The following is a 25,712-nucleotide window of genomic DNA, read 5'->3' as shown; positions in this document are numbered from 1 at the left end:
GTACAAGAATTGTAAGGTGAACAAGGAACTGGCTAAAGTGGAAATGACAAAGGGTTGTGCTGAAAAGGAGAACTATTGAGCTGGACGAATGTTACTAGTGTAGTTCACTCAAGGATCCGTCTTGGGACTGATCTGATTCAATATTTTCGATTAATGACCTTGGCACAGAAAGGAGTGTACTAATTAAATTTGCTGATTACGCAAAGTTGGGAGGCATCGTCAATATAGAGGAGGATCAGAATACTATACAGGAAGAATTGGTTGCATACTACTAGTACTCCTGGAGGAGGAGTAATAGAATGTGGTGAAATTTAATAGTACTGTACTAAGGTCATGCACTTAATGACTAATAAGCATTTCTGCTATAAGCTGGGGGGCTCTGCTATAAGCTGGGGGGCTCATCGTTTGGAAACAACAGAGGAGAAGACAGACCTGGGGATGTATTAGTCGATCACAGGATGATTAGGAGCCACTAATGTGATTCAGTCATAAAAAAAAAAAAAAAAAAAATCTGATCCTAGGATGTATTAGGTGAGTTATTTCCAGTAGAGGTAGAGAAGTATTAATGCCATTGTACAAGGCACTGATACGAACTCATCTGGAATACTGTATACAATTCTGGTCACCCATCTTCAAGAAAGATTCATTCAAACTGGAGCAGAGGCAGATAAGGACTACCAGGATGATCAGGGAAATGAAGGACCTATGTGATGAAAGGAACTGGAAGAGCTTTATTTGTTTAGCCTAGCAAAAAGAAGGCTGACAGTAGATAGGATTATTCTCTATAAATACATTGGAGGGGTAACCAACAAGGAGGGATAAGAGCTGTTTAAGCTAAAAGACAATGGTGTGAAACAAAAAGTGGGTATAAACTGGCCATTAGAGGACGATTTCTGACCATCAGAAGTGTGAGGTTCTTGAACAGCCCCCCACAACAGCAGTAGCGGGGCAAACACCCTAACTAGTTCTAAGATAGGTAGCCCCGTTCATAAATTTATCAAGCTGTTCTATAGCAGGTGCCTGGACTTAATGACTGAGAAAGTCCCTTTCCTATGTCCTACATTCAGGTTTCCAGCATTGCAGGGTGTATATTTAAATTTAGCCTCTTTACCAGTAAGACACTTTCTAAAGAGACCACATTTTAATTCTGTGGATTAAGTTAATTGACACAATCCATTTAAGATCTGAAACTTGTGGCATAAGATTTCTATTATGGGATAGCCCTATCGAATTTAATAGAAAATGTATAACTTTTCTACACATTTATTTTTATTTTTTTTATCAGCTTACAAAATTTGAACAGAGTTTTATTTCTTCAAGAGAACTATGCTACAAAAGCCAGAAAGTCTAAAGAAAGGATCCTATTCTCTAGTAAATCTCTATATGATTTTTTAATATTGGCTTTATCCTTATTAAATTTGACAAATCTTTTCCATAAGTGTCATGTAATTAACTTGTTTTAAAATCGTGTTTTTAATTATATTTCAGAAAGAACTGTTTATATTAGAAAATGTAAATGTTTAATTGTCACATGTGCCTGATTACTTTTTTAAATTTCATTTTCAACAAGAGTGCAAACCATTGAAAACACTTGTGTTATTTACAAATTATTTAAAGAAAAAAATGGCCATTTCAATTTACCTTAGAGACCGTACTTGAGCTTCAAGTGTATCAGTCCTTTCTTGATAAAGAAGTTTTAGTTTCTCCTTTAAAAAAAGATGAAAGAAAACGGTATGAATCTTCCTCTTTCCTCACAATTATCTCCTCTTAGCGCTTTATAGATAAATCCAAAAATTTGCTATATTCACTAATTGCCCCTGAAGATCAAAAATTTTCAACCCAAACCATTGGTTTCAGAACTAACTTTCCTTACTCTTTGTCATAAATATAAAGGGAAGGGTAAACCCCTTTAAAATCCCTCCTGGCCAGAGGAAAAATCCTCTCACCTGTAAAGGGTTAAGAAGCTAAAGGTAACCTCGCTGGCACCTGACCAAAATGACCAATGAGGAGACAAGATGCTTTCAAAAGCTGGGAGGAGGGAGAAAAAACAAAGGGTCTGTGTCTGTCTGTGTGATGCTTTTGCCGGGGACAGAAAAGGAATGGAGTCTTAGAACTTAGTAAGTAATCTAGCTAGGTATGTGTTAGATTATGATTTCTTTAAATGGCTGAGAAAATAGCTGTGCTGAATAGAATGAATATTCCTGTCTGTGTGTCTTTTTTGTAACTTAAGGTTTTGCCTAGAGGGATTCTCTATATTTTGAATCTAATTACCCTGTAAGGTATTCACCATCCTGATTTTACAGAGGTGATTCTTTTTTTTACTTCTATTAAAAGTCTTCTTGTAAGAAAACTGAAAACGCTTTTTCATTGTTCTAAGATCCAAGGGTTTGGGTCTGTGGTCACCTATGCAAATTGGTGAGGATTTTTACCAAACCTTCCCCAGGAAGTGGGGTGCAAAGGTTGGGAGGATTTTGGGGGGAAAGACGTTTCCAAACTACGTTTTTTCAGGAACCCAGATAAAGTTTGGTGGTGGCAGTGGAAGTCCAAGACCAAGGGTAAAATAGTCTGTACCTTGGGGAAGTTTTAACCTAAGCCGGTAAAAGTAAGCTTAGGAGGTTTTCATGCAGGTCCCCACATCTGTACCCTAGAGTTCAGAGTGGGGAAGGAATCTTGACACTCTTCTTTTCAAAAAGCTTAGATAATGAACTCTCACACTGATGCTTACTTATTTCTACACATCGAGCCATATCCTAAGCTAGTGTAAATTGCCACAGAGCCATTGATTTCAGTTGAGCTACCATGGTTTATACAGGTTGATGATCTGACCAATCGGGCCTCATAACAGGGTGAGCCACTGTCAAAGTGCCTGTTTGTGGCCTGGGGCAGCAGCCTGCCTTCATTTCCCCTTCTATTCAGGGCCCCGTAAAAACTCCATAATCCACTGGTAATTAAAAACACTCCCCTTCTAGGGTCAATTTTTTTTAGTCCTTCCACACACTAGCCCTCCAGGCCCCAACTCCTCCTCCTGACTCCTTCTCCTGACTCAGGAGACTCCGAAGCAGGGTTCAGTTCAAACAGTCCCTTTATTACCTGCAGCACTCATCTCAGGCCAGATACACCTTCCCAGGACTTCTGTCCTGACACTCCCCCCTGTCTTAGCGCCCAATTGAACTGCCTTTCCCCAGGAGTTTGTCCCTTCCTACCTTAGCTCACCATGCCTGGCCTGAGTTCATCCCATGTTCTCATCCATTATTACCCACCTGGGAAAGTGACCTGATCTTGTCAAGTTTAGAGCTGAGACCCCATTTTCCCTTAAAGGGGCCAATCACCCTATGACAGGCCTGCCTTTGCTCCCACAGAAGTCAACAGAAATACTCCTAAATAGAGAAGATTTGGGGCCATTATGAAGAACCTGGTAAACTCTCTCATTACCACAACATGAGTTATTCAGTATTTAGTCCTATTGCTTTCTAAAATGCTGAACATGAAAAAGATGTACTTGCAGTGGTTAAATAGCTTCAAATGTCCTAGCAGTGGTTAAACGGCATGGTGATGTGGGGCCATAGCAATCCCTTACACAGAATTTCTCGTTTCTTTCACCATGAATGATCAACCAATACACAAAAATGTCACAAATGGGCAAATAAGAGGAAAGAAAAGAGGCAACTACTATGGAGACTTGAACTGTCACAGGATTTAAGATGCTGGGAGCTTAGATGTCATCACAAAGATTTCTGGCTTTGCAGGCAGAGGCATCAATGAAAATAATCTTTTATATATAGTATTTTCTTGTCATAAATGAGTGATTAGGAATAATAATCTTGAAGCACCCAAATCTCCTTTAAAACTACATAGTTCATACACACACAGTTAGGTAGAATGAAGTAAATAGCAGTGACAGCAATACACCACCACCAGTTTAGGTTAGGAAGTGAAAAATACATTGTCAAGTTGAGATGACAGGGTGAGGACTCTCCCAAATGGAGTATCTCCAAGATACTGTGGGTCTTCTGTGCTGCATCTCTGAGAGGCACAACACAGAAATTGCAACCCAAGGGATGGGGATTAAGAAGAGATGAAGCCAATTTAGCACCATCTGGATGTTGGGCTGCTCCGGAGACTGCAGCGACCCACAGTACCAGACGGCTGCCAGCTCTCAGCTGCCTACAGCCATCAGTATTGTCTAGAATCTCCACAACGCTGTGTACTGCCGCGCTATACCAGACATGTGCCGTCTACCCCAGCTCCACCTTGACATGCTGAGATTTACACAAAACAGCCTACCTATCACCACTGTCTAAAGGGACAATAAAATTAATTATCTTAGGACACTAAGAACATGCGCTTCAAGGGATAGATATTGACCTCAAAAGACTAGGGGTTCAATCAATCAAATCTCCTCCTCCAAAACTCTCAAGAAATTAATCCTAAAAAATGCCACCAAGAAAGAGAAGCGCTAAAATCTTTAGCCATGATATGACACCGCAAAGAAATTATTTCAATACCAACCAATTCTAACTGCCATTTTTCTGTTTCTGCAGTGGCTGTTGTGGCCAAGACCTGTTCTTTATTATGTGATGGTGAGGACTTCACAGGTTGACATAAATAAGAGTCATCACCTCCTACAGTCCAGGAGTTCCGAGCATTTGCCTGAAATACAATGGTAATGCTTCAGAATTTAATCACATAGCTGTTTAAGTAAAAATATTAACTACTGCGAATGTTATATAATGTTAGAATCTCTAATCCAGCATTTTTCAAATTTTCATAAAGGTTTGCCTAAGGTTTAGTTTGAGAACAGAGTGACAGTTTGGACAGTTTTTATTTCAAATGAACCAGTTTACCGACCCTTAATAAAAAAATATCAAACTTACTGAAGCATCCAAAAGAGTTTGTTCTCTCAACGTCTGCTCTACAGTTAGAGATTTCATTTCCTCATGGAGTTTCTCATTTTCCAGCACAACTACTCGTATCCGATCTTTCATCCCAGACAACTCCTCCTAGGAAACCGAATACAAATACTGTACATAGACAACTCCTAGATACAGCTATGACTATTTAAATACATCTTGATGTCACAAGCAGAGTTGCATAAATAACTGATTTTTTTTATTTGCTTGCAGTTCCAAAAAATTGAAAAAGATTCAGTTTGGGTTGAACCAAAATACTTTTTCAGATCAAACAAAATGTTTCACTCAGCCCAAAATGAACAGCTTCAGGTATTTTTAATAACAGCAAAGGAAATGAATGGCTACAGTCACAAAAAACAGAGGAGGCAGCAACGTCCCCTCTTATATCTAATAGCCCAGTGGTGAGGGTTCTCACCTGAGACATGGAAAACCCAGGTTTGAATTGCTGCTCTGGAGCAGGGATTTGAGCCCAGGTTACTTCTTTCCAGGTGAGTAAACTAACCACCAGGCTATGGGGCTATTCTGGGGTGAGCCTCTCTCAATCTCTCCTGTCGAAGCTGTTCTACTTGGTTTAAACACTGATATATTAATTGGAGCAGAGACTGGAACCAAGGTGTCCCAGGCGAGTTCCCTAACCACTGGCCTATCGTCTCTCTCTCTGACCCAATGACTATTCAAACATTTTGTACAAAGTGGGGATTTTAACTTGAGTCAATTCCCACCCACCACCTCCCCATCTGTTTTTGTGAATGTGGCCTAAATCTCCTGGTGAATGTAGCCCACCCAAAATTGAAATATTTTGTTTTGATAATTTTAAAAAACTGTGTTTGTTTTGACATTTCTAATTTTTTTTTAAAAAACCATTTTGGCCAAAACCAAAAAAATAATAATCACCAGTTGCACCAATTCAACACAAATTTGTGAAATGTTTTGGTTGTTCCAAATTTGCCTTTTTCAGTAACAAAAAGTTTCATGTAAAATTTTTGCATATACTGTATATTCATGCATATATATTTCTTAAGATATTAGCAAAAGACTTGTTCTTTTTTAACCCTGTCATAGGCATAATAAGCATGTTTGATAATAGTCTAATTTGCACCTTAATGCTGGTTACATGGTTATTTGAGTGGGAAAAGTTATACAACTGTTTCATTTAAATAAGTAGATACACCGTTGTCTATTTCAGATGTTGTACCAATAAAATAAAAACCAGCAGGATCTTATTAAAGGGAAAAAGGCAAAATACCACATTTATTGTGAATACAGAAAGGATCATAGTAAGCAGTTAGTTATAGTTATAACATTCCATTCAATCTCAAATTTATTCTCACATTCATTCATTCATACAAACACACACACACACACACAGGTTCTGCAAGGTTGTTATCATAGTTACCAGCCTTAGAGTTGCTCATGCCAAGTCACTGGCCAGGTGGCCTGGACATGAGGAGGGAGCAGGGCCTTGTCAGATGCTCATCTGATGCTCCTGGAAGTTGGTTTGCAGAATCAGACCCCGAAGTTCTCACTTTTTAGAGTCTATTTTTATAGGAATTTCTTCCTATGCCAGTCTATGGGAATTGCTTCATCATGCTGTTGCTGAATCAATCAGCAGATAGCACATTCCTGACGGCTCCAAGATGTTATCTTGTTCTTTGGTTCTCCCATTCTTGAGGCTGTTGGGTGGATTCCAGTCTGCCCTCCGGGTGGGGTCCTCTGGTTATTTCCACTTGACACCTTCTTCAGCCGATGGACACTGGATTCTTAGGCTGGCACCTCCCTGATCATTCAGTTATTATCCACACCAAGCATCCATCCACATACATCCTCTATCTCTATTTTAATCACAATGGTTAATACAACAAAAGGGTGGGGAGTCTCTGGGTGCTGTTTCTGTTGTTAGAGTACTGCTTTGAGTCTCTCTCTCTTGTGAATTGCTTTGAGAACAGACTCTGTCTTAGAATGTACTAACACAGTTAGCAGCTTGCAAGTTTCACACATAGAGGGAGAGAAACAGTACCAAAAACCAAGAGACCTCTTAATTAGTAATACCCTGGAATTTAAACTCTGGGGAATCAAACTCATTTGTGATTTTAATACAGAACTTCTTTAATATGATCCAACACAGACACATTTTATCAAGAAAAGAAGGCTCCTGATGAGATGGATTTTAAAAACTATACAGATGTGATGATGTATGTGAAGACACAGTACATTCTAACTGTATTTACTTCAATTTTGGCTTGTGTAGTATTTAGAATCTCAAGGTCTGAGCCTGTAAGCACTTTGCACATAGAACTCTTAATAAACTCAATGAAAATTCCATGAGCATGATACTTGTGGGATCTTAGGATCTTAATGGGTGAAGCAGGTTGCATACCTTGCAAAACTTCACTTCAGCTTCTAAGTGGTGAATGTACTGGGACTGATCATTAATGATCGGAACAAGATCACAAAGAGTAGGCAAATTCTGATCTGCAGCATTTGAAGTTCTCTGGGGGAAAAATAAGTAAATTAAGCATAATAAATATTTTATAATCAGAATTTTTCTCTTCTAATTTTTGTATCACAGAAAGTTGTTTCCACTCTCAGAATTCTATTCATACTGAATTCATTTTTGCAAAGTGTTAAAAGAAAATACCTTGTACAAAAACTTTGATGTACTATTCATGCTATTGTAATAATATAGTGAAACCTATACCAGAGACCATCTTTATCAAAGGACTCAATGTCTTAAGAGAACCCTAAAATATCCCCAATTCTGTTCCATCTTTACAAAAGACCACTTCCACTGGGCAACCAATTTTTGACAGTCAACTGAGTGGTTGGTTAAGAGAGATATTAGGGCTGATCCACAACACACAGTATTCACGACAAGGAGAAACGATCACACACAGTCACTCACTCACGTTCTGTCTAGTAGTGTACCAACACACTGTAGAATGATAAATATACGAACAAGTATTATATATATTATGCAGGTATCATAACAGCATGATAGTTACATTTGAGAAGTCCGCACAAAGTAGGTATTACATCTCGAACAGACTAAGGCCAGAAGAGACGACATGATCATCTAGTCTGACCTGCACATTGCAGGCCACAGAACTTCACCCACCCCCTTCTGTAAGTAGATCTCTAACCTCTGGCTCAATTTATGGAAGTCCTTAAATCATGGTTTAAAGACTTCAAGTTACAGAGAATTCACCATTTACACTCGTTTAAACCTGCAAGTGATTCATGCTGCAGAGGAAGGCAAAACCCCCACAGGGCCTCTGCCAATCTGACCCAGAAGAAAATTCCTTCCCACCCCAAATATGGCAATCCGTTAGACTCTGAGCATGTGGGCAAGACCCACCAGGCGGATACCTGAGAAAGAATGCTCTGTGGTAACTCAAAGCCCCCCCCCATCTAGTGTCCCAACTCCAACTGTTGGGGATTTTTGCTCCTGGCAGTCGCCAATGGGCTACATACCATTTTTGGAAGTCCCATCATACCATCCCCTCCATAAGCTTATCAAGCTGAATCTTAAAGCCAGTTGGGGGGGGGGGCGTTTTTTTTTATTATTATTTTTAACACACCCACTGTTCCCCTTGGAAGGTTGTTCTAGAACTTCACTCTTCTGATAAGAAACCTTCGCCTAGTTTCAAGCCTAAACTTGTTGATGGCCAATTTATAACCATTTGTTCTTGTGTCCACATTGGTGCTTATCTTAAATAACTTCTATCCCTCTGATGTATTTAGAGAGAGCAATCATATCTCCTCTCAGACTTCTGTTGGTTAGCCTAAACAAGCCAAGCTCATGAGAGGAGACTAAAAAAAGATAGGTTTTCCTTTCCTTGGATCATCCTAGTAGCCCTGCTCTGCACTTGTTCCAGTTTGAATTCATCTTTCTTAAACGTGGGAGACCAGAACTACACACAGTATTCCAAACGAGGTCTCACCAGTGCCTTGTAATGGTACGAATACTTCCTTGTCTCCACCGGAAATACCTCTCCTGATGCATCCTATGGCTCCATTATTACATATGAATCTAATCTTACAGCACTTATTCTTAAGAGTACAATATAAATTAACTGAGAATGTAAAGAAATCTGTTCATCAAGCTAAGACTCAGGGGTCGGCAACCTTTCAGAAGTGGTGCGCCGAGTCTTCATTTATTCACTCTAATTTAAGGTTTCTCATGCCAGTAATATATTTTAACATTTTTAGAAGGTCTTTCTATAAGTCTTTAATATATAACTAAACTATTGTTGTATGTAAAGTAAATAAGGTTTTTAAAATGTTTAAGAAGCTTCATTTAAAATAAAATTAAATTAAAATGCAAAGCCCCCCAGACCGGTGCCAGGACCCGGGCAGTGAGAGAGCCACTGAAAATCAGCATGCATTCGATAGGTTGCCTACCCCTGAGCTAAGTTATGACGACTTTTAAAAGGCCTCTAAGTTTGGGGGTTGGTTTTTTTGGTGAGTAACCTTTCTTTAACTTCTCTAACAAATAAAACCCCAATTTCTGAGATTTAAAAATTGACACTCAAATTGTAACAAAATTTATGACAGGCTACTTATTAAAATATCACTGAACTGAAATATGCCATTGGTTTCAGAACTAACTTTCCTTACTCTTCTTTTCAAAAAGCCTAGATAATGAACTACTTTTTGTGAAAGTACAATAAATACCTTTGATTTGACAGCTGCATTTGCATCTCTGTAACAATGCACAACAAAGTGTTTGAAAATGGAAAAAAAAGGTTAATTACTTTCTCGTAACTGTTGTTCTTTGAGATGTGTTGTTCATGTCCATTCCACATTAGGTTTGCGCGCGCCACGTGCACGAGCATCAGAAACTTTTTCCCTTAGCGGCTCCCAGCAGGCCGGCGGGCCCCCGGAGTAGCACCACCGCGCCCCGCATATATACCCCCGCCGGCCCAACCCCCTCCAGTTCCTTCTTGCTGGCGACTCCAACAGAGGGGTAGGAGGGTGGGTGGTGGAATGGACGTGAACAACACATCTCGAAGAACAACAGTTATGAGAAAGTAAGTAACCGTTTTTTCTTCGAGTGCTTGTTTACGTCCATTCCACATTAGGTGAATTACAAGCTTACCTCTGGAAGAGGGTAGGAGTCACGGAACAACTGCTCGGAGGACCGCTCTGCCAACTGCCACGTCCTCTCAGGCCTGCTGGTTGACCGCATAGTGGATCGTGAAGGTGTGCACTGATGACCAGGTGGCTGCTCTGCAGATCTCCTGGATCAGGACCTGTGCCAGGAACACCGTGGAAGTCGTCTGCGCCCTGGTGGAGTGGGCCGTGACCGCTGGGGCCAGAACACCTGTGAGCTCATAGCAAGCCCAGATGCAGCTTGTAATCCAAGACAAAATCCGCTGCGCCGGCACTGGGAGGCCTTGTAACCTCTCGGTCACAGCCACAAACAGCTGTGCGGATTTGCGAAAGGGCTTGGTGCGCTCCAAATAGAATGCCAGCACTCGACGCACATCCAAGGTGTGCAAGCTGTGGTGACTTGGGTCCGTATGGGGTTTCAGGAAGAACACCAGCAGACAAATGTCCTGGCCCAGATGGAATTGGGACACCACCTTAGGGAGGAATTTGGTGTGCGGCCGGAGCTGCACCTTGTCCTTGTGAAAAACTGTGTATGGTGGCTCAGAGGTGAGGGCCCTCAGTTCGGACACCTTTCTGGCCGCAGGTAATGGCAACCAGAAACGCCACCTTCCAGGAAAGGTGGAGGAGAGAACAGGTAGCGAGTGGCTCAAAAGGGGGTCCCATGAGTTTAGAAAGGACCAGGTTAAGGTTCCATGAAGGGACTGGGGGCGGGAGTACAGGAACACCCTCTCCAACCCTTTAAGGAACTGCTCCACCACTGGGTGGGAAAACACCAAGCCCCCCTGAGAACCCTGGATGGAAGGCGGAGATGGCTGCCAGGTGCACTCTGAGTGAGGACGGAGCTAGCCCTTGCTGCTTGAGGTGCAGGAGGTACGCCAGAATGGCCTGCACCGGGGCCTGGCCCGGCCGCACCTGTTGGGGTTCACATGAGAACCTTTTCCACTTGGCCATATAGGCTGCACAGGAAGGGAGCACTGGCTCTCAAGGGCGTTTAGCCACAGATCCTCCACGCCGTCAGGTGCAGTGACTGCAGGTTGGGGTGGAGAAGCCGCCCGCCGTCCTGCGTGGATACTGTTGCCTCCGGCACTGTCTGGCGTCGGTGAGGGGAGCGGGACCGCTGCATCGAGTAACTTGCCCTGGACGGGGCCCCTTGGTGCTCCTGATAGGCCCAGAAGGGCCAATGGCCTGGCGGCCCCCATTAAAGTTGCCAGCTCCCCTGAGGGTCCCTGCTGTCCAGGCCCCGGTGAGATTAGCTATAGCGGCCAGAGCCGGCACCGGACTGCGGCGATGCCGATTGCGAAGGCCATGGCGGTACTAACTATCTGCACCGGCGGGAGAATGAGTGGCTCCTGGCTGAGCAGGACCGGGACGAGTATTCCCTGGACCGGGACCGCCTGCAGGAGACCTCTGGTGCGGGCCGTCTCAACTCCTCCTGGTGCTGGTCTCTGGGCGGTGCTGGAGAGCGGTGTGCCCTTCCTGGCTTCTTTGCATTGACCCGCTGCCGGTGCCGCAACCTCCTTCTGGGCTGTTGGCAAGTGTGAGTCTGCGGAATCAGAGCTCGACTGGGACCAACTCCAGGAGCAGTGCTGGGACGGTGTCTTCGAGCGGCACACCATTGCCAGCTTACCCCTCAACAGCGCCCGAGGCATGGGTGCTGGAGGGTTCTCCCCATATGGGAGAGGGCTCGCCACTGACAGCTCGATGAGGTCCTTTGTGGCCTCAAAAGGTGCCAGGCGTAGAGGACTGATCCATTAGGCCCTCGAGCCCATCATCCGCACTGAGCTCACTTAGGTCTGGGCTCGGTGGGGCTTTGCCGCTGGGACCACCTGTGTCAGCACCGGTACCGTGGCCTTCCCGCTCTTGTCGGTGATCGGTGCCTTGGGAGGCGCCAGTCTCCTGTGTGGGGAATGACCACGCCTTCCTTTAGGCTGCGCCGGTGGTCGCACCAGGGAGGACGATTGGTGCCGGGGCCTAGCCTGGAGTTCCAGGGCCGACAGTTTACAGTGCTTCGCCGGTGCCGGGTCTCCCAATGGCTCTGGGGCACTACGCACGGAGGAAGCCTGAGCTGGCGTCAGGCACTCCGGGCCCAGAGACTGCAATGAGGCCTCCATCAACAGTTGCTTTAGGCGAAAGTCTCTTTCTTTCCTTGTCCTTGGCTTGAACGCCTTGCAAATCCTACACCTTTCAGTTTGATGTCCGTCCCCAAGGCAAAGTAGACACGAGTCGTGGGGGTCACTAACTGGCATAGGTTTGCGGCACGTGGCGCAAGCCTTGGAGCCGTGGACCTGCGGCGTGGCCCGGGGCCAGTGCTGGAGGCCTCCAAGTCCCTAATCACTTAAGTGTTCACAATCTATATGTAAACGAACTGCTAAGGGACTGTTGTTCTACGAGAGAGAGAGAGAGAGAGAGAGAGAGGTTGTTCCAACGCCGCCACGGACGGTAAGAAGGAACTGGAGGGGGTCAGGCCAGTGGGGGTATACATGTGGGGCGCAGTGGCACCACTCGGGGGGGGCCCACTGGCCCGACGGGAGCCGCTAAGGGAAAAAGTTGCCCATGCTCTTGCACGCAGCGCGCGCACGCCAAATGTGGAATGGACGTGAACAAGCACTCGAAGAAGAACTATCTACATTTTAATCGTTTTCTTCATTACATGAAAAATAGTACTAACATCTAACATGAGAAACTTTAACAGGAATTCAATGCAGCAAAAAAACGGATTCACTAAAAGGAAAGGATGAGCTACAGATTTTCTAAAAGCACACCAATTCAATCTAATTTTATTCAGTGAATAATTTGACTTTCTTCCAAAATCATCATCTCCTTTGACAGAGGGAAGAAAAGACAACTGAAAATATTAATATTTCTGATAAAACTGTCATTATCAGTGAAACTTCTTTATTAAGAACATTTCTCGTGTCTTTTGACAGGACTAATACATATTATTAAGCAATGTGTTTGCATTTTTTAAGATAACCTTACTTAATACAGCAAAATTCCTATTTATTTTTATGAACACTGTGCCACATAAGCTGGGGAGCAGATTAAAATACTGAGCTCACAACAAGAAGTTTGACTAAAACTCATATGAAATACCAAGACTTTTATGTGAGAGAAATAAAATGAAACTAAAAGTCATTGAAACATTATCCATGTTTTTAAATATTGAAAGTAATTGTGTGTGAATATAGTGGTTAGGAAAGGTACCAGGCTAAAGACTGAAGTTCTTTATTTATCCACAACGCAGTGGCAAGCAACAGGCAGCATTTGTGCAAGATTCAACACATTATCCTATCACCATGCCTCAATCCTGACATAGAGAGATCACTTCCAGGAGTGAATGGGTTTTTTTTTTTTTATTATTTTGACTGTTTAGCATGCATAAGGTTAGGGTAGTCACTGGAGGCTGTCAGAGGGTAGAACTGTCACCAAATTCATTTAATCTTTGATACTGAACAAGCATCAGATAGTAATAACTGATTTGAACGGGCCCCATAGAGGTGAAAGGCTTTCCATATATCCCAGTGCAGAGTGCAGTTCCACTTCAAGAGGGATGGATGTGAGGAGATTCCACAGGGCATGATCTTCCTACACCAAAAAGCTCATTTCCACAGCAAACCTCTTTTGTGTCCCTAAGCAGCAGAATTTTGGTGCAGAGCTATCGAGTTTGCTGTTACACGGATCAAAGAGCAATTGTACAAAAGGCAAAGGGTACACCACCATCAGAACCTCAAGGCTGCAGTAAGTAGCCAAAAAGGAAAGTAGGATCCCTTCATCACCAGCCCTTATGGAACCATCCTCACTGGCAAAACACTCTACGCAGACTTCATTTCCAAAACAAAGAGCTAACTTCCGGTGGAGAAAGGAGCAGCCAAGATGAGGGAGCCAATACACACATGGGTGCCATCTGTACTGTCGAGGGGATGTGAAGGCCTGGATTCCATAGGAAGAGATTTGTGGCTCTTCTACTGTGGTCACAATAAATTAATAGCTCCTATAGTGCTTTTCCTATCTTTAGTTCTCAAAGAGATTTACAAAGGAGAATTACTCACAAATACTCACTCTCTCTCTACTGAGAAGTAGCCAACACCCCCCATAGGATGATTAGGGAGATTTGGGGCCTCTTATTCTTCATGGATAGCAGATAACATGCCTGTTGGGACAAGTTATTACTCATTCAAAGTTACATGAAGAAACTAGGAGTAAATACATACTGAGGATGACATCTTCCTCCTCCTTGATGGAGATACTTCACTTTCTAGTCCTCCTTGCTCTCGCAATAAAGCTTTAAGCTGATTAACTAAGAAACAAAATTAAACTACTGATTAACAATCAGACTTGATGGAAATCATACAATAATTTTGCTCTGCAGTTCTGAGACTAACTGCCCCAGAATATCATTTACCTGCATGACTGTGTTGCAGTTCCTGCCAGGCTGTTTCCCCACTCTCATCATTACTTGTGGAGGACTGCTCAAGTGCAACTTCACTTTCTCCCACTGTGGGATCTTCTTCCCCCAAGGCATATTTCAGCTGATGGATACTTTTACTAGCACGGTCTGCAAACAATAGCATGTATTAGCCATCAAAAACAAAGAGTCTTTCCTTTCTGATGAAAAAGCAACTCAAATCTAGATTAATTTACAGAACCAGTATTTTAACTCTGTACAAAGATAGTAGGGTGAAATATATTCAGCCTTTGCCTGAATTAAGGATTTAACCTCATTTCTACCTTTGGTGAGTAGCTACCAGGAACTGCTTGACAGACAGGCAGAGCCACTGTAAACCACAATTTACAGTAGTACAGTTTATCTGTTTTAAGCAGACATTAACCACACTAGTACAAATGGCAATGTACCTATCCACAATAGGGGGCTACACTGGTGCAGATACACCAGTGTTTGGCTACTGACTGAAATCCCCAGGGTAGAAAAGGCCTCAGTTACTAATTATGGACTTGAATCTGCAAACACTTACTACCATGAACAACCTCATTGAGTTCAACAAGACCGTTCATAGTCTTAAGAGCTACGCTGGATACAATGTGCAGGATCAGTCCCTAAGTAGAGTGTTGGGGATTCTAATGACAGCCACAAGATAAAGCATTATTCAACAGAACTGTTAAAAATTATCTTAAAGCTCAGCAAACTGGTTTGTCGATTTACAATGGCAATTAAATAAAAGTATCAAAGGAGTTCTGAACAGACTTGAAAGTTAACTAAGAACAGATATTTCCACTAAGTGCTTGGGAAGAAATGGGAAAACAATTTCTAATATTTTATAAAGTCATTCCAGAATGAACCAAAATCCAATTACACAATTGTGACACAATAAATATGTTCCTTTCATTTTCAATGTACCTTTTTAGTACAATGACTATACTTTTTTTTTTTTTTTTTTTTTTTTTGCGCTAAGCTGGCCTTGTTTGAGAGCCAAGTCTCTTTAACTTGGCCAAAAATGTGAAGACGACATGACTGGAATAGATGTCCTGTTATCTAGTACTGACAACTTCAGGACTACTTCTTAACCCTACAATAAATGTTTTCAGATAACCTCAAGGCAATTTCAGAAATATGGTCTTCTGTGTTTTCAAGGCCTTTAAATATCACCTAGACTTTTTTTTTATTATGAAATTTCTTTTTCAACTGTTCGACAGGTTTAGAATGGTTATTGAAATCTTTACATTCCGCTGTATAATAATAAAAATATAATTACCAATAGTACCTTAGCTCTGTTCAGGGTGGATAAAAATCAATGATTTTTTTTTATTTAAATTGGATTTTTTTGATAAAATGCTTTTTGAGGAACAAACCTATCTAAAAATAGTTTTAATTAAGATACATTATGGCTCAAAGATATGTCAACATGGAATAGGGATTATAAATTCTAGTTCTATAGTATGAGACAATATAATTTGTGTAATGTTTAAGAAAAGTTTTGTAAATGAGTTCCAATAGTTCAAGGATTAGGGACCCAATTTTATGGGGTTCCACAAGCTTCTATATAGATTTAGGTTAGTCTTTCTATCTACCCAATGGGACCCAGTGCTCGGTCTAGAAGATACCATCAGAGATGCTTAGTTTTGCGGTTCTCAAACTGTGGATTTATGTCTCCAGAGATAACATGCTTGTTAACAGCAAAACTGTTTTTAAATAAATAAATACATACATACATACACAGAGGTGAAAAACAACAGACCTCAGCTCTATTGTCCATGTACACAGAGTTAATCCCTTGCCTCTCTCTAAAAGTGCAAAGTTTCAAAAAGTTCAATGAATAGAAGATTGTTGGGGGAGGAACAGATCTGGACAAGGAGAAAAAGCCTGGAAATAATTGTGAGACGTGAGGGACATATGCTTGTTTTGTTAAAATATAATAGGTTTGCTGTTGAAGAAAAAAATCCAAAATACTTAACACTGTTGTTTTAGTTAAATAAAACAATTTAAATGTCCGTCCGGTGATGTTCTCCTCCTAATACAGTACGGCAAGAAAATCCTCCAAATATTAATGATTAACGTGTTGGAGATAGTTCACCTCCCAACGACTTCATAAATATCTGCTTCAATTACCTTTGGTAAATGAAATAACTAAACAATCATTCATTTTCTGATATAGCTGTAAAACTAATCTGAAAAGTTTTCAAAATAAATCACTGTTTAAAAAAGTATAGTGTGTACCTTCTAAAAATGAAAACCTCCATCTATCTCTGAGTTGTGAAGAATATGTATGAAAGTTATAACAACCAACAAGAATGCACTTTTATGCAGAAAACCAAGATTACATTGAGTCTTCCTGACCAGCGATTTAAATCAAATCCACCCTGTCTCTGTTTAATGTATTCTTTTGTTTGGTAATGGTAATGGCTACTAGTGGTCATTAAAGAAACCGAGAGCACTGTTTATACGTATAGAACTGTCAGCCCATGAGGTCCTGAACAAATTTCAATTCAAGCAGTTACATGCTGCTTATTTTAATTCTTCGGACATTTTCAATAGGATAGAATTTTTCATCTTCATTTCTGCTGCTAAACTGATGTACACTATGGCTGTAAATAAGATCAGCTGCTGCAATTCAGTTGATGGGGATGTTACTTCTCCATGACTATTACCTACTTTACAAAATTGTTTGCAAAGTCCTTTGAGATTTTCAAAGACATACAGAACTGCAAAATATCTCCAAACTCTATTTATACCTCATTCAAACCAGGTGAAGTGATGTGTCTTTTTCCACTGCAACTTTCAAAAATACCAAACTGTGTAACTGATCCCGCAAGTGGTCCCACTGAAATCAGTTTAGTTCCATGTGGAAGGAAGCATCTACCCGTGCAGAGCAGCTTGCAGGATCAGAGCTTGCAACTGAACAGCAGATTAGGTGCTGTTTCACAGACTGAATATATATCCATAATGGGTCTATCATCTTTTAGTAGATGAGAATCCAAGTCCTTTCACTTAACCTATTTCTCAGACGTTTGCAAATGTTATATTACTACTAATACTGTGGGATTCTAGTCATTCATCATTCAGGAACTTAAGACATTTTTCTAGATTTCTTTCGGAAAGTAATAATATACTTGTGGGGGGGGATATGTCTGAATAAAGACTGGGAGTGGTTGGGTCATCACAAAAACTAAACCTAATTTCCCTAATACTAATTTTCCCCTACTGTTACTCACACCTTCTTGTCAACTGTCTGAAATGGGCCACTCTCATTATCACTTCAAAAGTTATTTTTCCTCCCTTGGTATCCTGCTGTCAATTGAATTGTCTCGTTAGACTGACCTCACGCTTGGTAAGGCAATTCACATCGTTTCATATATTTATACCTGGTCCTGTATTTTCCACTCCATGCATCTGATGAAGTGGGTTCTAGCCCACGAAAGCTTATGCCCAAATAAATGTGTTAGTCTCTAAGGTTCTACAAGGACTCCTTGTTGTTTTTGTAAAAGATGTATTTGGGATAAAAATAAATAAAAATGAAAATAATAAAAATAATAAAAATAAAAATAAAATAAATAAAAATGTTGCAGCCCGACCTTACCCAAGCCATTGTCATATGGCTTCATTTTAGTAAAGCAGGATGAAATTTAAAGGTGGACGTGCCTCTGACAGCCATTATTTTTATAGAGTGAAACTACTAGCCTGATAGGAAGAGGGAAGGAGCAGAGATAAACACTTGACCCTGTCCGCAACAAACACAAGTATATGAGTGCCTCAGGTAGAGTTTGATCCTGTTAACATTCAAGTGTAGAGTATGTCTCTTCAGAAAGTTAGATTTATTGTTGAAGAAATAAAACACACAAATAAACTATTTTGTCCCAATCAGGTGATCAAAGTGAAAGATCAGCCTCGGAAAGCCAGAAAAAGGAAACATACGCAAAAAGAGTTTAGGAATGAAAGATGAAAATCTGTTTGGGGTATTAATGCTGCTTTAGTTAAAAATGAAACCCACAGATGTATTACCACTCTCCACCCCCTAAAAAAATTGCACAAAAACCTAGGGATTTGTATCATCGGAAAAGTTTTAATTGTTATTGCTTCTTATTTTACCATGGAAATGAGGGTATGTCTACACTGCAATTTAACCCTAGGTTCAGACTCAAGCCTAACGCCCTTTCGGTCTACACATAAATCATGCTAACCCAGGGCTGGACCCAGGATCCTGTGAGGTTGCAGAGTCCAAGCCAGAGTCAAGCTGTGACCCAGTTAAAACAACTAGTCTGGAACTCAGGAGATCACGGTTTAGTTGCTGGCTCTGTTATAGACTATGTGGTCTTAGGCAAGCAATTTAGGAAATATCACCCCCCTTTTACAGCTGGGAAACTGAAGCAGAAAGACTTTCTCCTACCATTTGTCTGCCTTGTCTATTTAGATTGTAAGATCTTTTGGACAGTCTCTTACCATGAGTTTGCACAGTGCCTACTACTTAAATAGTCTAAGAAAGTGATCCAGGGATCCTTCAAGCAGCCTGTATTCTCATTTAGCGCTCCGCTCACCCCTCGCCCAATCAATTCACTGACACTTTGGCAGGAATGCAAGAAAGTATTTCTACCAATTTTCTCACACATCGCGCCAAATTAAAACGGTGACGCGAGACTAGTAGTTAGAAGCCTCTGTAATCATTCTTCAGACATTTTATGAGTGGCTAACACAGTTAATAACTCCAGAAATTGCTTCACATCCAGGAATGTAAGTTCACATCTGTTCACCTTGCTTTCTCTAAATTTACCATTGGTTTGGGGGTGATTCAGTCTGTCTACTGTATTGTGTATGGCTGACTCGGATTTTAAGTTCCATGGGACAGGAAGCATCCTGCATTGGCACCCAGTGAAATGAATGAGATAGTTCACACCTCAGAGCTATTGTTTCAAGCTCTCTACAAGCATCTCTATCCATTACTCATTTCACATTTTGAAAGTTTTCCTCACAACCATAATAAATAGAGGTTTTTTTGTTTTGTCTTTATTTATTTATTTAATGGCTCTGCACAGGGCTATCCACATGTTTTTGGCTAGTCTTTTTTGCCACCCAGGAGGCAGGGTGGGAGGAGCAGCATACCCAATTTTCTAGGGCTCTGGAGTAATGCAGGCTTTAGAAACAATAGGGTTGTAACAGACATTTCCATGCCAGAGTTTCTTAAACAATTGATGAGTTCCAAGTTACAGTGACTGTTTCCATACATGAAAAGCTTGAGAGCCTGGCAAACTGAGAACTAGAGGCTAGACTGAATGACTCCAATTGGAACCCTAAAAGGGTATAATTAGATAACAACATGGAGATGAAGAGCTAATTGAAGACATTAGGGTCACAAGATACATGTCATGGAGTAGGATTAGATAAATTTCCACTGCTTCTGCCAAAGTAGAATCGTTTTTTAAATCTGAATGAAACAGAAAACTTCTGTGGAGGGCAAATTAGGTATTTGAGCTACTACTTAACATAATAGGGTAATTTTGTATTGTAATTCAAAATAATATTAGTTTTGTGCCTAATCCTACAAAAGTTTATTCACCCCGTTTGTCATGTCAGTGGGACTAACTGTATGAGACATCAGTGAGACTACTCCTCTAATTAAGGCTTACAGAATCTAGCCCTCAGTAAAAATCTCCTGAATGATGTGGTAAAACTGCTTGTATGCAGTACTGTAATTTTCATGTATAAAATTTGAGTGTCCTTTATTCTTCCGTTTTTATACTATAAACAACATGAAAAAGCAATCTGAACATATGTTTCTGGTGCATAAGATTATGTTGATACATCATTTTCTAATAGATGGTGCTGAAGATATGGGATGAGGCTGCTAGCAGAGGGACAAATTAAATCTAGTTAGATCAGAATTCCACCTAAATGATTCTTACAGTACAACAGTAAACTGGAATAAGACCTTCAAAAAAAAAATTACCTAACCAAATTAAAGCTCTTTGATTGTCGATGTTTATAGGAGCTCTGACAATGACAGAAAATGGCACAGAGGCTACCAAACATGACAATGCACATTACAAAAAATATGCAGCTGCCCCTTAAGGAACACAACCATTGTCTACCGATCAAATATCATAGTTGCAGAGCAACTGCCATAATGGGATAAACAAATGGTGCATCTAGTCCAGTATCTTACTGCAGACAGCAGCCAACACTGGGTGTCTCAGAGAAAAGTATGTTATTTAGTATTTAAATGAGAGTCACACCCAGAAAGCCTAATCAGAATCACACTGTGCACACATGTGAATACACACTTTCCCTGCTCCATAATACAACCAACCATGCAATTTTGGAATTATTTTAATTATTTATCTTCATAGCTATGCATAGAGCTTTAGACAGATAAGATTGACAGGGCCCAGCCCCAAGGAGTTTAAAGTTAAACAACATAGGAGAAAAGGTTTCCCACACACCAACTAACGATCAGTTTATGCCCTGAGATGTGAAGCTTGATTATCCTTGCAATTTTTTCCTAGCGAGTGCAAGTACAGAACATACTAAAGTCTCCCATTCTTCAAAAAAAATGTATTAAGGTTTCCTTTTCCAGAATACTACATTGATTATACTTTTGATATTTGGAGTAAACCTAATAAAAACGGTTTCAGAGTAGCAGCCATGTTAGTCTGTATTCACAAAAAGAACAGTACTTGTGGCACCTTAGAGACTAACAAATTTATTTGAGCATAAGCTTTCGTGAGCTACAGCTCACTTCATCGGATGGAAATAAATTTGTTAGTCTCTAAGGTGCCACAAGTACTCCTAATAAAAACGATTATTCTTGGGCACCTTTTAATATTGGAATTTTATTGCATCAGTGTAAACAATAAAATATTTGGTGCTGTAGAGATATTTTACTGATGTTCTCAACTTGTTAATAAAAAAAGAAAGTTAAAGGTTGGAGTCAGCAACCTGTGAAGCAAAATATGATGCTGAAGAGCTTACTATAATTCAAGGGTATGGTGATCAACTTTGATAAAAAAAAATTACTGGGATAACAATTAAATGTTGAAGTGAAAAAAAAAGAGAAAGTAATGAGCAATGTTTGCCATGCCTAAACAAGAGAGAGGTTTTTCAGATGTTGAACAAGAATCTTAAAGGCCCTCCTCTATAATGAGGCGCTGAAGCCACCACATTCATGAACTCAGATATACCACAAGTGTTCTTTGAGGACTAGTGGAGATGCAAAGCAAAAGAATCACTTACCACAATAAAGACAAAGTTAAAGGGTGAGCTGCCCAAAAGACATAGAACACAGTTTAAGATAATAGTACAATGACAGAGGAAGTGATAATTTAAGAGGAAATAGTTGCTAAGCACACAATTTGAGGGAAAATAAGAACCACGTTCATACTAAAAGGGTATATATTACTATGATAAAAACTGAGGTAAAAGGCCTAGACTGAATAGCTTTTTACAGGAAAATTGCTGGCAGTTATTGGCTATAAATACAAAGGAGGGCCCCACTTTACACAGACAGATGTCACATGAGTCCTAATAGGAAAAAAGTTGGTCAGAACAGTGCTTCTCAAGCTGTCTGATGTGGGGGACCGGCAATTTTTTTTTCCCATGTGCGTGCAAACCGGCAGCTGATGGCTCATGGACAGGCACCAGTCCGTGGACCACCACTTTGAGTAGCACTGTGTTAGAAGGTTGGAGGCACTGGAACCATAATCATAGCAGATTCAGGAGCATAGGAAAGTGAGTCATGTGCAACAAGTAACTGGCCTATAAGGGAAACAAATTCTCTTTTTCTATCTAAACCCATTCACTGAAAACAGGGGGGAAAAAAAACAAAAAACCCAGCAACTGACAGACAGCTACAGAAAGATTTACTGAGCAAAAACATACAAACTTCACTCCAACCACATGTAAACAGCCAAAATAGCACATAATGTACTTCTAGAATACTGTTTCAGCCAAACAAATGGTACATTTAAAGCCATTAGAAAAGTAAAAAACTAAGATCAAAAATACCCATTCAACCGAGTTAGGACTTGCACTGTCTGATTGCCTATTTATCACTGGAAATGTGAGATATGCAGCTTCATAAGAATAATGATTACCTACATCTTGTCTGTATTAAAACAGAACTTCAGACATTTATTTAAAAAAGTTAACTATTATTTTAGTATGTAACCTGAAGAGAAAAAAAAAAGATAAACCACTTCTTTTTGTAATTATTTTCTTGAGCAGCACGTTGGAAAGGACTTTTAGGTTTCCTAAATAATCTTTATTACTTCTCACACCATAAAAAACAGAAAACAGACTGCTTAATTTTTCAGCTGAAGTTAACTGAGCTCATGCTCTTAACTTCTGATAACCAAACTGTTTGAATTCACTATCATGTTGTTTGAATTGCCATATCTGATGGGTGAGTTTTACATGAAACTATTTAATACCAGATCAAAAGAGTGAGAAAAGTAAAAGTTTAATTATTCAAAAAGAAAACAGAATAAAAACACTTAATAGAATGAAAAAATATATGATATAATGTACTAATCTTCCGAGCCAAAACACTGAATAAGAATATGTATAACGTGCTTCAACTGCTTCCCAAATGGTTGATTTCAGTAATGTTTTTAGGCAAGCTAGCAAAAGCAATCCATGTAAACAAAGCGAGGCATATCCGAACTTTGAAAACCTTGTCAAAGGTGCAGCAGGCATAATGGCCAAGGGTAAACCAGTGAGTAGCATAAGGACTTGATAAAAGCAAGACAAGGCTAATGAGGAAAGGAGGGACAGGTCACATGTTTGACAAATGTCAATTGGAGGATTTGGAAAGGACATGCTTCCTCTTAAATATGGGTTTTGTGACAAGGCATTCCTAGTCTAAGGGCTCGTCTACACAAGGAAGTTAGTGCACAATAAACTAGAATATAAATACAAAGCACAACAGCTATTCAGCACTAACTCCCAGTGTGGACAAACTTATTCCTCACTAAGAGTGCCTTTGTGCTGTTTAGCTTAGCCCAAAGGCACTCTTAGGGCTTGTCTACACAGGGGAGGGGGTGAAGAAGTGTAGTACAGCAAGTCAATCCAGTTTATTTAACTCACAGTACACAAACCAGACTAATAGCATGCGTATAAGACAAGTGTGCCTCTTTCAATTTGAATCATTCTGTACACATGGCAGTGGCTTGGTGCTTACTAAGCACGTAGCTTTCTTGATGCCAACTTGCAGAGAGCATAAGGATTACAGGAACCCTCTGGGTCTTGTATTTATATTCTAGTTCACCAAAGGGTGTCATGGGAGGTCTCTAATAAAAGCGTATGTCACAGTGGTGATCAGTATCACTGTGAAATGCATGTACAGATGGTATATAAGAAGTTTATATATACACACTGAAAATTATGTTCTTGAGGTCTATGCCTAGAGACAGGTCACAAGCGAAGGTGAAAAGCAGATTTTCTTTCAGACAAGGAACATTTATTGGTTTATATATAAATTGAATATTCTCTGGTTCACAATGGGCAACCATTAGCATTCTAAATCAAATGCTAATGAAGAGCTGGCAGGGACTTCAAAAGAAAACTAACAGGAAGAGGGTCACCCTATCTTGGGGTGTACATCAAAGGTTTGTTTGGGGAGGGGAGGGAAGAGGACAGGCTAGCATCCTGTCCCCTAGGAAGTAAATGGACAGTGAGTTTGTTTCATAGAAGGGGGATCTCAACCAGGCTTGGTTGAACATGCTGGAAGAAACTTTGGGGGAGATAAGCTTTTTTATACTGTAGGATAAATTGTTAGTTAAATTAAGGCTCTAGAAACTTATGATTGTCTTATATGTAACTGTGTTTCCAATATTCTTACTCATTATCACTTGAATCTTTGTTCCTGGATAACAGATTTATAATGAAAACAAGAATAAGTTATCTAAGTGTTGTGTGTTCAAAGGAGCTGTGTTCCAAAATATAATTAGTAAGCTGCAGCGTACTGTTCCTTTAGAAACAGTAGGCCTGTCTGTGAGTGTTCAGTAGACGCTACATAGGTACACAACAACCCTCGAATCCCTAATATTCTATCACTAACCCGCACAGAGACAGCAAAGTCTATGGAAGCCTGGAAGGTAGTGCTTGTGTTGCCAGAGGCTGGTGGTTTCAGTGAGCTAAAATAAGCTTGCTCAGACAAGACTTTCTCACACTAAAGGCAGGAGGTGGTGAAGTGCCTTACAACCATGTGTATCCCTGCAAAGCATTACAGGGCTATGCCATTGGAAAGGTACCATTGCACCATTTTATAAATCTTGGTAATGCTCAGGAGATTATTGATAGCATTTGATACGTGGGATTACCAAACTGCACTAGGACAATTGATGGGAGTCATGTGTCTATTATTTGTCACAGGCTCACAGGGTTCAGAATTCATAAACAGAAAGGAGTATTTCTCTGTAGTGCTCAAAGGCCTGATTGACCACTTTGGCAACTTCATAAACATCAATGCAGTGTGCAAGGCTGGCCTTAAGGAAAATGGTGCCCTGGGCGAACTTGTATTTTGGCACATACCGAATCACCTCTGACCCCACAGGCCCTCCCCAGCTTTTCCCCTCACCCCCATCATCTCCAGGCCCTGCTGCCTCACCCCAGTGCTTAATTTGTATTGAAAGGTTATTTTGGGCTCCCTTACACGCATTAAAGTCTGTATGCACATCAAACATGCCAATTCAACTGTTCAGTCAGTCACAAGAGTCTCCAAATCCAACCCCCTTGTGTCCCCACATCCAACCCTGCCCCGTCTCCCATATCTAGCCCTGCACCCAGAGAGGAAGTTGCCATCGCAGCCTGGCATGCATGGACCAAGCAACCCGACCCAGCAGCAGCAGAGGCTTTCCCTCTCCACACTGTGCCACAGCTCTCCGCTGTCCAGGCTGCTAGGGATTCATTTCAGCACCCCCAGACCCTAGATGCTGCTGCTGCTGCTAGGGGCAGGGGTCAGCGTCTGCAGCCAGCTCCATGCGCCTACAGGTGGGACCACAGCTTCCACACTCTCTCCTTATTCCTCCCCGCCAATTTGATGCTGTCTGTCTATCCCCCATACCAAGAGGAGCTATGTGGTTTCCAGCAGGAAGGCATAGCAAGCAGAGTGGGACCCAACCACAATCCCTCCATACAGGACTCCCTGCCTCCCTCAACACCATGCCTTGTTCCTTGGCTCAGATCTTTCTCGGGCCCAGAGAGGAGCTGATGGGATCCAGCAGGAGGACTTGACAGGAGGAGCAGGA

The 25,712-nt window shown here is 41.0% G+C and overlaps 1 protein-coding gene across 11 annotated transcripts in view; it reads right to left on the bottom strand.

The window, feature by feature from the left end:
- The window catches only part of SDCCAG8 (SHH signaling and ciliogenesis regulator SDCCAG8), a 155,702-nt gene that overhangs the window by 127,824 nt on the left and 2,166 nt on the right, over positions 1–25,712 (bottom strand). For 9 of the 11 annotated variants that reach the window (XR_012158166.2, XM_073338251.2, XM_073338253.2 and 6 more), the window contains 6 exons: positions 14,425–14,577; positions 14,234–14,319; positions 7,288–7,401; positions 4,875–5,000; positions 4,510–4,650; positions 1,642–1,706 (listed from right to left, as the gene is read on the bottom strand). Coding sequence is in view for 10 of the 11 variants with exons in the window: in XM_073338251.2 (XP_073194352.1) it covers positions 1,642–1,706; positions 4,510–4,650; positions 4,875–5,000; positions 7,288–7,401; positions 14,234–14,319; positions 14,425–14,577 (685 nt within the window). In the remaining variant the exon portion in view is untranslated. The remainder of the gene's footprint in view (positions 1–1,641; positions 1,707–4,509; positions 4,651–4,874; positions 5,001–7,287; positions 7,402–14,233; positions 14,320–14,424; positions 14,578–25,712) is intronic. The other 2 variants (XM_073338255.2, XM_073338260.2) reach the window with 2 other exon arrangements.

Source organism: Lepidochelys kempii, chromosome 3 (assembly GCF_965140285.1).
Source record: "Lepidochelys kempii isolate rLepKem1 chromosome 3, rLepKem1.hap1, whole genome shotgun sequence".
In the NCBI taxonomy this organism is placed as follows: domain Eukaryota; kingdom Metazoa; phylum Chordata; order Testudines; family Cheloniidae; genus Lepidochelys; species Lepidochelys kempii.
This window is presented reverse-complemented; position numbering and strand designations above follow the sequence as displayed.